Source organism: Biomphalaria glabrata, chromosome 10 (genome assembly GCF_947242115.1).
Source record: "Biomphalaria glabrata chromosome 10, xgBioGlab47.1, whole genome shotgun sequence".
NCBI classification, from domain to species: Eukaryota; Metazoa; Mollusca; class Gastropoda; family Planorbidae; genus Biomphalaria; species Biomphalaria glabrata.
This window is the reverse complement of record NC_074720.1, coordinates 18,167,289-18,180,846: the sequence shown is the minus strand read 5'-3', so window position 1 is coordinate 18,180,846 and position 13,558 is coordinate 18,167,289. Positions and strand designations below refer to the sequence as shown.

At 33.9% G+C, this 13,558-nt stretch overlaps 1 protein-coding gene across 1 annotated transcript; it reads left to right on the top strand.

Moving 5' to 3' along the window:
* Positions 1 to 237: 237 nt before the first annotated feature.
* On the top strand, positions 238 to 13,161 carry LOC106052094 (uncharacterized). The gene is made up of 9 exons (XM_013207331.2): positions 238 to 483; positions 6,480 to 6,638; positions 6,800 to 6,911; positions 7,647 to 7,707; positions 9,116 to 9,228; positions 9,678 to 9,715; positions 10,986 to 11,139; positions 11,629 to 11,744; positions 12,374 to 13,161. Exons 1-9 carry the CDS (start codon positions 403 to 405, stop codon positions 12,479 to 12,481), a joined length of 942 nt encoding a protein of 313 aa, XP_013062785.1. The 5' UTR covers positions 238 to 402; the 3' UTR covers positions 12,482 to 13,161.
* The last annotated feature ends 397 nt before the right edge of the window (positions 13,162 to 13,558 follow it).

Below are 13,558 nucleotides of genomic sequence, written 5' to 3'. Positions count from 1 at the left end.
TTAAGAAATATTTTAAAATAAAAGCGTGACAGTGACATTGATCGACTTTTTTTAAATGAAAAGCGTGACAGACGGTTCAAAGAGGGACAGTTATGCCTAAGTCGTGACGTCTGGCCAATTTATCATAAGCGACCCTTGACAAATGGTCGTTCGTTTGATCCACAGGCTGAGAACCCCTGATCAAAATCCGTGTCAGCCCTTTCAGGTGGGTGTTGGCGGGAGAATTCCTAAAAATTAGGACCAATTTCGTTGCCAAGTACACAACCGGCACGTGTAGTTTGATCGTGTAAACAAGTAGATCTAGATCTAGAATCTATATTAGACTAGGAAAAATAGCGCATACTAATCTAGCCTATATTATAATATTACCTAGATTAGAATATATTTTGTATATTTAAAAAAATGCACGACTATGAAGCTATAAGAAAAAAGAATCTAGAAGATAATAAAAGAATTTTAGCATCTTTCGGATTATTGGATCCGGTATGTATTATCATTTATTCATTTATTATGTTTAAAATGGAAAATTTAAATTAGATAGATCTAGATTTTATCTAGATACTTTAGATAGTGATAGATTATCATAGAATAGATGATAGGATAGATCTAGACTAATCTAGAGTCTACTATCTTATCTAGATTCTAGATAAAAATCATCTATCAATCAATGTTAGTAATGTTACTATCTACTCTAGATCTAGATTCTAGATCTAAGTCTAAAGACTTTACTTTAGTAATGTTTTAGTAAAGTTAAAAGTTACTAGATCTAGAATAGATAGATCTAATCTAATGTTAGTTAAACTTAGTTGAAACTTGAGACACTTGACTTCACTGACTTCAGTTAATCTAGATTCTAGAATCTACTCAATCTACTCTAACTATGACTAGATTTATAGACTAGAGTCACTAGACATCTACTATTATAACTAGACTTATAATGAATAATCTAGTCTAGTTTGAGTCTATATTATATTAGGTAAAACTTTACATGCCACCTGCGTAATATCCTTCAAAAGGGTCCTGCAATGTAAAGTTTTACCTTATATTATATGTCTTCTGTATAAGTAGAGTCCAGTATACTAGACTAGACTACTAGTAGGCCTACAGTGATTCCCAAAGTGGTCTATATAGACCCCCATGGGGGGTCTGCGAAAGTGAAAAACAAATTGAGATCTATGAGATTCCACGGGTGTTACGATAATAGATTTCATTTAAGCAGGTCATGACTTTAATTTTTACATCCCATTAATGTAATTCTTCACACTAATAAAAATAGTAATATATTATAATTTATACCTTAGTCTTAGTAACTGCCTTAGACTTAGTTAATCCTTTAAATATTATATATATCTATATCCTCCTTCTATTCAAACAAAAAATTGTTGTGTATTTAATTTAAATAATTATTTAAATAACTTAATTTTGTCTACATCTTTATCTAGAAGTAATTTAGTAATGTTTAGCAAAAAGAAATGTAAACTGTATAGCGTTGATTATTTAAAATTGTTCATATTCCTGCCTTATCAAACATGTATGCCAATTGCCTTTTTTATGACGATATGAAACTAATTACGCTGGAGGATCATCTGAGACAATGTCACCCTGATAAAAAGATTTGAAAAACTTTCGAACATTCAAAGATAATGTTCAGAAGAGACCCACAAAATATCTCTTCGACATCATATTATAGAGAAGATAATGGTTTGTGGGCGTCTTACAATATCTGTTTACTTATATAGCAAAATAGGGTGGTAGTGGTTAAGCGCTTGGCTTCTGAACCTGGGGTTCTGGGTTCGAATCTCCGTGAATTTTGAATTTCAGGATTTTTAGGGTTCCCCTAAGTCCGCCCATGACCTCCGTGTCAAAGGTGCCGGTCCACCCAACTCTAATGGGTACCTGACTTAAGTTAGGAAAAGTAAAGGTCGTTGTGCTGCCCACATGACACTCTGCTCGTTAACCGTTGGCCAAAGAAACAGATGATTTTAACATAATTAAGAGGTCTGATAGGGGACCTTTTCTTTTTTATGACAAAATGCAGAAAACGCTCTATATATAGGTAAAACATTGATTTTACCAGCCATTGTAGTTTTAAAAACTGTTTTACAGAAACCTACATCTGATATTAAAAGAATTGCTTTAAGCAACACTAGAGTTCAAGGACACGTCGATGGCATGATTTATACAATTAAAAGCTTATGTAATTCTTTTCAAATGATATATAAAATATTTATACAGTTTGGGATCAGCAGTGTCACAAGCTCTGACAGGGTGTAGTGATGTGTGCGAACTGCATTGGGGTCGCTGGCTCCTTATTTTTACTCAGGATTGACCCACAAAACCTTTCCCATGTTTGAGTTGCAAGCCAGGAGAGTTTTGAATTTAGTTTTACTTCTGCTAGGTGGGTAGCCAGCCAAGGCTAATAAGCCCTTCTTGCTCGAAGCTTACTGCCTTCACCCCTTCTCCTGTCTTCGCGGACATTTGAGCCACACTTGAAAAATCAAGAAATACACGTTAAATTGCTCTCTGGGAAAACTTTTACAATGATATTTAAGGCAAATTAATTAATATTTAATGTTTGAAGCACTACTTCATAGAACACAAATTCCTATTTGAAACATAATATCCATAGCAATGGATGATAAACCTGCAAAAAGACATTTCCAGTGTGTCTGGTGATTCCAGCAATACATATTAATTTTTATTTTAATAGGTTTAAATTTGAATCTCATCAATAAAAAAAGATACATCTCTTTAACTTAGTATGTAGCTTTAAATTTCTTTTTCACTTTTCAACTCACTACAGATAGAAATTAGTTTTTAAAAAATGTTGATGAATTTGAAAAAATTTACAAGTTAAACAGGGAGTCTACAGAAAACCAGAAAACATTGCAAGGGGTTTACAAGACAAAAAAAGTTTGGGAACCACTGGTCTAGTAGATTAAGAAGACAAAGATCTATATCTATATAGATCTAGATATATAATAATTATAATATATAGTATTTATATAGATCAATATTATTATATAATAATATCATCATATTCATATCTTATCTTATAATACTTATAATTATAATAATAAAGACATTACTTTATAGATATTAGAATACTAGATCTATTATCTATTATATTCTAATTCTAGGTCTAGCTATCTTATCTCTTAGATATTTTCTAGATTCTATCTACAAAGTAGACATAGATTCTAGATAGACTCTAGATCTAAAATTGAATCACTAATCAGATAATAAATATATAAATCTAGATTATTCTAGATTTAGATCAATCACATTGATGACACTGTAGAGTGTCTTTACTAGACTAGTTAAGACTAAAGTACTTAAAATTTGCATGTTTCGGATGTTCCGTCAGAATTGAATATAATTTACTTCCTAGTTCAAACCTCCAGTCCAGCAGGACAATGGGGGATGGCAGTGGGCAGGGTATGAACCCAAGACCATCGACAAGTTCAAACGACAGTCCAGTGCGTATACCGCATAACCAGGAATCCACCCATCTTTCTAGAGTCCAGTACTACATCTAGAGTCTAGAGTAGAGGTATAGATTTATTAATATCTTACGGAATACAGTCACTCTGGCCTCTTCGCCAGATTTTCCAGTATTGCAATACCCAGATAAGCTAACATTCCCTGGTGATCTTAAAAAAGCAATACAAAGCATGAAAAATAGAAAATCTCCAAGAAGTTATATGGCATTCCAATGGAAGTAGTTAATGCCAACCTAATACTCCTGCTCTAAGAACTTAATAATCTCCTCTGCAACTGCTGGGAATTGGATCATGGGATCATTTCCCACAGGATATGGTTGACACAAATACAGTCACAATATATAAAATATATATAATAACAAAGGAGATTGGAGTGATTGCTAAACAATTATAGAAGTAACTCTCTCCTCGGCATAGTTGGCAAAAAATATTTGCTAGAGTTTCACTATCTATGCTGCAAGTGATAGCTTTTGAGTCTACCCAGAGTCTCATTGACATGATATCCACTCCAGGAGAAATTCAGAGAGAGAGACAGACATGATCAGCAGAAGTGTAGCATGCCGTCTCAAACTACTTAAGTTCATTGTGTGTTTTCATGAGGAAACAAAATGTACTGTGAAATTCAATGGAGCCCAGTTAGCACCTTTTGAGGTCAGCAGTGGTGTCAAGCAGGGATGTGAGCTCACACCTACTCTGTTTGGCATATTCTTCTCCTGCCTACTGCATTATACTTACAGTGAAATCAAGGAAGGTGTGTTTCTACATATAAGATCCTCTGGAAAACTCTTCAATATATCAGATTGAGGGCAAAAACCAAAGGTAGGATGGTGCTAATTATGGAACCCCCTCTAGGCTGTTAATGCAGCTTCTCATCTTCAGACCCTGCTTGACAAACTAATTATATGCTGCGTGCCAGAAGTTTGGCTTAAATACTAGTCAAAGTAAGACCAAAATACTAGTTCAGAACACAAGCACTGCACCTTACTTGACCATTAATGTTGAACTACTGGAAATTGTTGACCATTTTGTTATCTTGGCTCCATCATCTCCAATGTTGTGCTACTGGATTAATACAACAATGACACAATAGCCAAGGCAATGACATTTAGTGTAGGCTGGGTGTTTTCTCAGACTTTAAAAAAAATTTATATATACATATATATATATAGTATAATCCCCGCATTTTAAGGAAGTTTTCAGTCTTGGCAACTTGCTCCAACACTGAATTAAAAGAGCATCTGGGCCTGAAACTGTAACTGGAATATCCATGGGACAAGGTGGGGTTGGCCAATGGTCCATTCTCCGCCATCCACAGAACTCTCCAAATGTAACTATTTTGCAGTAGTAAAGCTTAAGGTTGACTGTGCCCTGGGTATGCCCTGTGGAATCATCACATCCAGGATCCAGGCCCCTTCACACCATCACATTCATCAGTTCCAGAAAAAAAACTTTGTGATGGGTTTATATCCAGTAGTTGAGTGTAGTGAGACATAGACCTCTGTCTGGGGTAGTGCATTTCAGACCTCCATCAAAAAGCAAAACCTAGAGGGGGGGGGAAGCTCCACTATTATTCACCTTAGTGAAATGAAATGCAAGTGGAAAGGCAGTGGGGTTAGTATTACACTTGGTCATTTCCAAGCCCTGATACCCACACGGGGGAGTATCGCCACAAAGTTGAGGTTTGGAGTCAGAGTTTTCCTTCTCCTAGATGGGTTGCATTATTCAGGCTGACGTGCCCCATCAACACGAAGCTAAACTGGTTTTGAGGCGCCAGTGTTCCGCCTTTCATCCCTTCTCCGTTCAGTTTGTAAGAACAGGTTCCGCCGGATTTTTGGGAAAATCACACGTGAAGGCCAGGAGCTGGATTTGACTGTCAGAGGCAATTAGAGACGCAAGCCGTGAAAGCATTTCTTGGAAAGTGGGAGCTTATCCCCACTTTCACCCCCAGGCATTGGCAGTCCTTTGGAACCCTAACCAAGGCAAGGGGCACCATTTCATGGCTGCAGAAAAGAGAGTGAGACAATATCTTGCTGCTACCAATACTAAAGCCGTTGTCTACCGGACATTCGTGATGAGTACTTTGCTATATAGTAGTGAACATCTTCGACCTCCAATGCTTAAGGCCGATTTTCAAAATGAGGTGGTGAGATAAAATAATTAATGGTGAAGAGCTGGATTCCAGGACATCGCACTGTTATCAGCAGCAGTAGATGCCTTGGCTGCTTTGGTCATGTTTTCAGAATGCCATAAAGTCAACTCCCACAAGACATTCTGTACGGACATGTAACAGAAGGCAAGAGAGCTGCTGGTCACCCACTTTTAAGGCATACTGATGTGTGCAAATGCAACATGAATCCATTGACACTAACAATTTGGAAAAAGAGGAACTGGATAGATACACACAGAGAGCAAGCATAAACAAAAAAGGTTGTAGATTGCAGATGGCATACATATCAAAAGTAGAAAGAAGGGTGAAAGTGCAATAGCCTCTGGTGATTGCAGATGGCCAACCTGTAGCCACAGCTGTGTATCAAGAATTGACCCCTTTAGTAACATGAGAAGTTGCAAAGGGAAAAGATGGTCTCTAGAGATGTAAAAAGCCACAGAATATCTTAATCTAGATCTATATCTAGTCTAAAGCTAGATATAGAATCTAGAGGCTAGTTATCTAGTCATCAAAAGTTGATTAACAAAATACCAAAGAAAAAAAAAGAGTGTGATCTCTTGTATTCAAAAAAAAATATATATATGTATTTTAAACAAATCATAGTGACTATGATTTAATATAAATCTGCTATTTAGCTTGTTTTAGTTTCCAATCTAATTTTTTTTTTTTTGAGCTTTATAGAATAGCTCAGTAAAATCAGCATAACTAATAAGTGGGTTTCCTTTTTCTTGCAAACCAAAGTAGAATGATGTGATGTGCCAGTCTATATCTATATGTTTTATTCTTTATGTTGTTTTTTTTTCTGCTAGTTTAAATCATTACCAAGCATTATAAAAAGATGCAATCAGCCAACATTGATTAAACCTGCTGAGAAATCAAGGAAAAGAAAAGCTTCTTCAGACTTTGACAATTTTGTGGGTGGCTCAATTCATGGCTCAAGACGTAAATCTGCTAGACTCCAAGGAAAAGTGAGATATCATTTTATATAAATAAAAAAATTTGTCATCCTTTGGAGTGTACATGCACTGATAATTTATATTTTAATTTCATATTTTAATACAGATACAATATAATCATAAAAGAAGTAATATATGGTTTCAAAGTTAATTTTAATTTATGTATATTATAGGTGGTTAGTGAAGTTTCACAATCTTTAGATCAGGATGTAGAATCAGATGAGGACAAGAAATCTGTAATAAAAGTTCAGGCCAATAGGCCAAATTTTCATGGAGCTGTCCCAGGTATTACAACTATAATTAGACGCTATGGTAGTTCAGAACAGATGGCTAAGTAGCAAAATAGTATTTAAATAGGCTCAATTCTGACCTGGCCACTTCGGTCATTTCTTTATCCATTAGATTCTAAGGGCTACTCTTTGGTTCTTAAGAATCAGATATATGCTAATGCAAAAATAAATCTAGCTTAGCTGAAAGTGATGCAAATATTGTTTGATGATCATGCTCTAAGACACTAGTAGCCTTCAGACATCATTGTCTATATATATATATATAAACTGGTGAATCCTGCCTATATATATATATAAACTGGTGAATCCTGCTTCAGTTGCATTATGCTATGAAGGCAAAGAGGTCAATTTTTTTTTCTACAAAACTGAAGATGTGAAGTTAGGACTATCAGACATTCCACCAAGTCTATGTGTGTATTTCAGTTTGTTTGTTTTACATGTTTCGGGTGTTCCTTCAGATTTGAATATTATTACACCCTAGCCCAAACCTCCTACAGGGTGACGGAATGAAGCAGGCAGGGACCTTAGGTACAATAGTCCAGAGTGCATACCATATGACAAGACAGCCATACTGTCATTAGTTTGATTAGCAAACATCACCTGCTATATGAACCAGATGATTTCAAAGAATTATTTAACTTTTAATATTTTTTATTACATTTTTTTCTTCAATGCATTTACATACTAGAACAAAATGAAAATATTTTTTAATTAATTCATTATTATTTAGACATTGAAGTAGGCACTGTGTGGAGTACCAGGATGGAATGTTGTCGTGATGGTGTTCACAGGTAAATAAGCCTCCAAATTTTCTGAACAGGTTAATCCAGCCCCAATTATTGAATAAAATATTTAGGAAAAAAAATGACTATTTATGTGTATAACGATTGGAAGAATTGGGTTTATTTTTCATCAAGTTAACTGTCTTATTAATGTAACTAGCTTTTAAGCTGGTCACTACTTTTTCAAATTAAAAAAATTGTTTTGCAATCAATCATGTGAAAGTAAGAATTATTTCAACTGTAACATATGTACTTAAAGTCTTAGATACAAAGAGAATTTCATGGGAAATTTCAAAATCAATATTATCTTGGTATCTGTTTTCTGGTTGTAATGCTAAAAAAAATTTAATTATGGCTTTTATATAGCTCTACTTTCATGCTTATAGCATGCTAAGAGCGCTATTGTCCAATCTCATTTGTAGACCAGTGTGGGGGATTAGGCGCTCAGTAAACACAACCTAAATTGTGCCAACAACTCAAACTCAACTCTGCTTGAGTCAGGTGTTGACTCTCGAGCCCCCTTCATAGGTAGCCAAGCCAAGTTCAAACGTACTTAGTGTCACAGTCGAGTCTGTGACCTATTTCAACCAGTTTCGAGAAGCAAGTTCAAACCAGTGCAAGTGTCCAGCGTAAACAAGTTAATTTTAGGTATCCAATCAAAGAAAGAGGTTAAGGGAAAAAAATAGCACATGTCAGCTTCTAGAAGGTCAAAGTTACTAAAATAATTATTGGAGAAGGTTCCAGGATTCTGGAATGTACGATTAAGAAAGGTATAAATTAGAGGAAGGTCAGTTAGACAGGGTCCTCGCATAGTAGTAGTTCTTGTAGAGCGATGATCCTCGCTTAGTCCTTGATTAGTTATAAGTGATATAAGCGGGTCCGTTTAATTAAAGTTTTATTAGTTGAAGTAATATCTGAAGTTATATTACCTGAAGTTGAAGTTATACTAAGTGAAGTTTCGTGTATCTTTAAGTTTTAATTAAGAAGTATTAAGTCAAGTTGTTATTGAACTGAGAAGTCATTTTATGTGAAAGTTGAAGAAGTATTATTAAAGAAGTTTTAAGAAAATAAGAGAGATGTTTCTTTCTTCATTTCATTGAATTGTCAAGTTTGATAATATAATCCCCGGCAAGTGTAATCGTCACACTTAGTCTCTCGACCATGCTTCCCACTATGTTGTTCTGTAAGGCTTTTGTTGAATGATGTTAAGAAACCAGATTCTTCAGACTTACAGTAAAAATGATATATTTTGTCCTGTCAGTGCTTCATTGATACAAGTTTATTAATAGAGTGGAGTCATCATTCTTCCTTAAAGAATACAGTTTCTTGTCTCAATTTAGAACACCCCAATTTATTGATTATTGCACATTCTGGACATTTTTTAGCATCTATTTCAAAGTAAAATTTTTTGTTTCAGACCAACAGTTGCTGGCATTCATGGAGGTGAACTTGGAGCCTACTCAATTGCTCTGTCTGGTGGCTATGAAGATGATGTTGACTTGGGAGAATGTTTTACTTACACTGGAGAGGGTCAGTGTCGATACAATCTCTCAGCTACTCCTTGTCTCTGATGTTAGAGGGTCAGTGTCGATACAATCTCTCAGCTACTCCTTGTCTCTGATGTTAGAGGGTCAGTGTCGATACAATCTCTCAGCTACTCCTTGTCTCTGATGTTAGAGGGTCAGTGTCGATACAATCTCTCAGCTACTCCTTGTCTCTGATGTTAGAGGGTCAGTGTCAATACAATCTCTCAGCTACTCCTTGTCTCTGATGTTATCAATGTATAGAAGAATTTAGGCTACTTTGTGCTCTTTTCTTGAATTTTTAGACTTGAAATTATAGATTCAGGTGACGTGTGCAATGAGACTCATATTTCTTGAAAAAAATATAATTGATCCTCTTTTGTTCTATTTGACATTTTCCCTTTATTGTATCTTTGTTCATTTGTGTAAAGATATTTTAATTATTTTTTTTTCCAGGTGGTAGGGACTTAAAAGGTACAAAAGCTAATCCTAAGGTAAATATTGATAACATTGTTGTTAAGAAGCAACATACAGACCTGCCTACCGTTACGCAAAATGCGTATTTCGTTACGCAAAATCTCCCAAAAATGACAGTCAGTACGCAAATACGCATTTAAGCCGTCGCGTTACGCATTTCGTATCCTTTTTTCCCCCTCTCTTGACTAGCTTACGAGCGGTCACGGAGATCACGCTAAGCCGTCCTGTTGGGCTGGAGGGGGGGGGTAACAGAAAAGGTGGGGGAACACATTGTGTCCAGATCTATATGTTGATTGGTTCTTAATAGCAATTAGATTTAGTCTAGAAATGAAGAACGCAAGAGTGAGGGAGTGGCGGGTTGGTACCAGGTTGGTACCGTCAGCTGATCCAAATGGTGACCAACGTGACTTTTTTTTTTTTTTTGTAAGTTCATTAGTAGAAATTAATTATGTTGAATCCCTGATTCCCGTATTCATTTGTATAGAAAAAAATATCGAAGTGCTATCGATTCAAAACACATTGAGTGACATTGTAGATATCAAGTCTAGATCTAGATCTGGATTCTAGATCTAGAATCTAGATAACTTGTTATACAGGAATAGATCCACGGCATCTGTAACACTTGAGCCCAGATCTAGAGTAGATTAGTAGATTATATTCATTATAAATTATATAGACATAGATCCAGATCTAGTCTAGATATCATCTCTATTGTATTGTCGTATTGATCTAGATTTAGATTGTAGATCTAATCATGACATCGAGATCTAATATTATATATATATATATATTATATATATATATATATATATATATATTATATATATATATATATATATATATATATATATATATATATATATATATATATGACAAAATAGTGGATCGCGTAAGTGTTACGCATTCTGGTGCCAAAATACGCATTTTGACCATCAGCGTTACGCATTTGGACTTTTTTTGGTAGGCAGGTCTGAACATAAAACAATTCAAAAACAATAATGATAAAATATAATTAATAAAATACACACAATTTTATATGCTAGAACAAATCTGTTTAAGCTATCTTTCTTTCCTAGTTGCATTAATACATGGAACGTGATGCCTAAATCATCCAGGAAAACCTAGAAGAGTTTCTCTAATTAACATGCATGACTAGATTAGATTAATTACTTGTGGGGCAGAATTATCTTCTTTATTTGAAGAAATGTCTTTACTTAATAAGATAAAATCAGAAACAATTAAAAAGACCTTAATACCTACAAAATATTTTTTTTCCCCAATGTTTAGAATCTTCGAACTGCACCGCAGTCTAAAGATCAGGCACTTACCAGGGGTAACTTAGCTTTAAGCAAGAATGTTGAAACAGGAAATCCAGTACGTGTCATTCGAGGTTACAAGCTAGACAGTCCTTTTGCACCAGAATCTGGTTATCGATATGATGGTGAGTTTTACTTAAACTGTGTCTCATCCTTTGTGTTCAGAAAGTTTTTTAGTTTGATGCTGCTGGGGCTTAAGAGGACTCTTGCACTGACATAAATACAAAATAATTTGTTGTAAATGTAAATTAAAAAAAAATTTGTAGATTCTCCATTTTGTAAGTGTTATTCTAATCTAATATTAAATAATATTTATTTTGCAAAGAATTACTTTTTACATTAATATTTTCAGTGATATAAAGAGTTGTTTTTCTAGATATTTGTGTAATAGATCTGTTACAATTTAAATTCTTTGAACTTATATATTTTAGTAATACTCAATCTTGAATGTGTCAGCTCATTAATGTTACTTTAAAACATGGTATTGACTCACTGACTTTGATCACCATTTTGAGATTCAGTTAACATGTCATACATGCTTCCACTGCACTTTATTGTTCACTGTGACTTAAAACATCGTTGTTTAAATACTAATGAAATAATATTAACTACAGGTTTGTACAGTGTTGAGAAAAGTTGGTTTACAATTGGTCTTTCTGGATATGGAGTCTGGAAATTTGCTTTAAAGCGTTGTGGTAATCAGGCACCACCACCCTGGACATTCACCTCAGTAAGATAGATACACACACATACTTGAAACAAATGTTGTTGTTTTTTGTTTTTTTTTTACTTGGGGAAAAAAAAGAACTAATAGAACTTAAAAGAGTTCCTGAATTTTCTTGGTTAAATTCTTATTAAAAAAAAAAATCTGGATGCCTAAAAAAAATATAATTGTATTATTTAATTATTTAGTAGATTTATTTAAAAAATAACTACTGGTCATTGTTGATATATTTTATCAACTGGCTGATTCTGTCAACCATTTTCATCCATGTCTTTGTTATGTTTTCATAACCAGGTTGAGAAATAATAAAATGTTTTAGAGCATAAAGTAGATAATGTACTTACATACAGTGAACAATTCTATACATACAATCTGATGACATAGTCTAGTCACATGTAGTGACAAACTTAGCACATACAGTCTTGTTAAATACAGGGACAATCCTGCCACATACAAGTCTAGTCACATAGAATCTAGTTACATACTAGACAATTTTGTTTTGAATAGTTTATTTATCACATATATTATATTTAATCAGAAATGTCTTAAATTATTTCAAAAATAGTATAAATATTTAGTTCTTATTAATTTTAAATCTTAACTGATCTTTAATGATTTACAAATAATTATTGCAGGAGCCTGGGTCACCTGAAAAAAAAAACATTGATGAGCCAGATGTAGAAACCACACAAAATTCAACTGATGCTGACACAACCAAAAGTGCATTTAGAAATGCAGACTAGCTTTAGTGACACGCAGTGTTTTAAATTATATTTTGCAAGAACTTAATTTCTTATGAATTAATTGCTTGACTTTTAGTGGGTAAAATCAACCTTTGTAAAATTACCATAATTTTAAGTGATATTTCGTTCCAAAAATGATATAAGACAGCTAAACAAAAAGTTGGAAATTAATCCACTCGCCAAATGCCTTATACTTTAATCTTATTTACAATGCACCTTTTCCATACTATTACTTTAGAAAATTGTAATTCTGTAAAAGTAAAATCAGGTTAGCGTAAATTTATAATATATCATTTATAATACAAATATTATTTGTTTTAATCTTTGAAATCCAACATATCAGCTTTTAATCATCTCAAACTAGACAATACTACTCATTTCCTGGTAGAGTTAATTTTATTTGGTAAATTCTTTTTCAATCCAAAGTTAAATAATGTGAAAAATTTGTTAAAAGAATCTGTTTTAAAATTTAATTAGAGATCGAAATATTTTGACTAAACATTAAGGATCATAATTTTTCTCATGGGCTACATTGATACATCCAGATTGTTTTCATTTTACTGTCTTGATTTTGTGTTGCTATGAAATGTTAGTGATCATTTTGTTTTAACTTACTCCATGCTTTGAACAAATGTACTTAACCAAATTTGTACTAAATAAACTGTGTATATATTTTCTTTTTTTTTTTTTTAATATTTTTCTCTCAGTTGATTTTATACTACTATTTATTTGTTGGAACTTTCATTCAATAAAAAAAAAACCCAGTCATTTATGAGGCTGGTGTTCACACATTAGGCCTACTGCTGAAGTAGCTTGTTATGATAGAATAACAGAAGAGTACTGAATACCCAATCATGCATCTAATATTGTGAAGGTCCAAGAAGCAGTGCTGGGTTTTAAATCAAGGGAGATAAGAAGGAGATCAAGTTAATGTATGCTTAGAGGTACCATCATTGTGAGGAGGATTTTACCCATGAGGCTCTTAACAGAGACTAAACAAGTTTGTGTAAATTATATAGATTAGACTGGAGTGGCTGAGCAGTAAAGTGCTTGGCTTCTAAACTGGGGGTCTCTGGT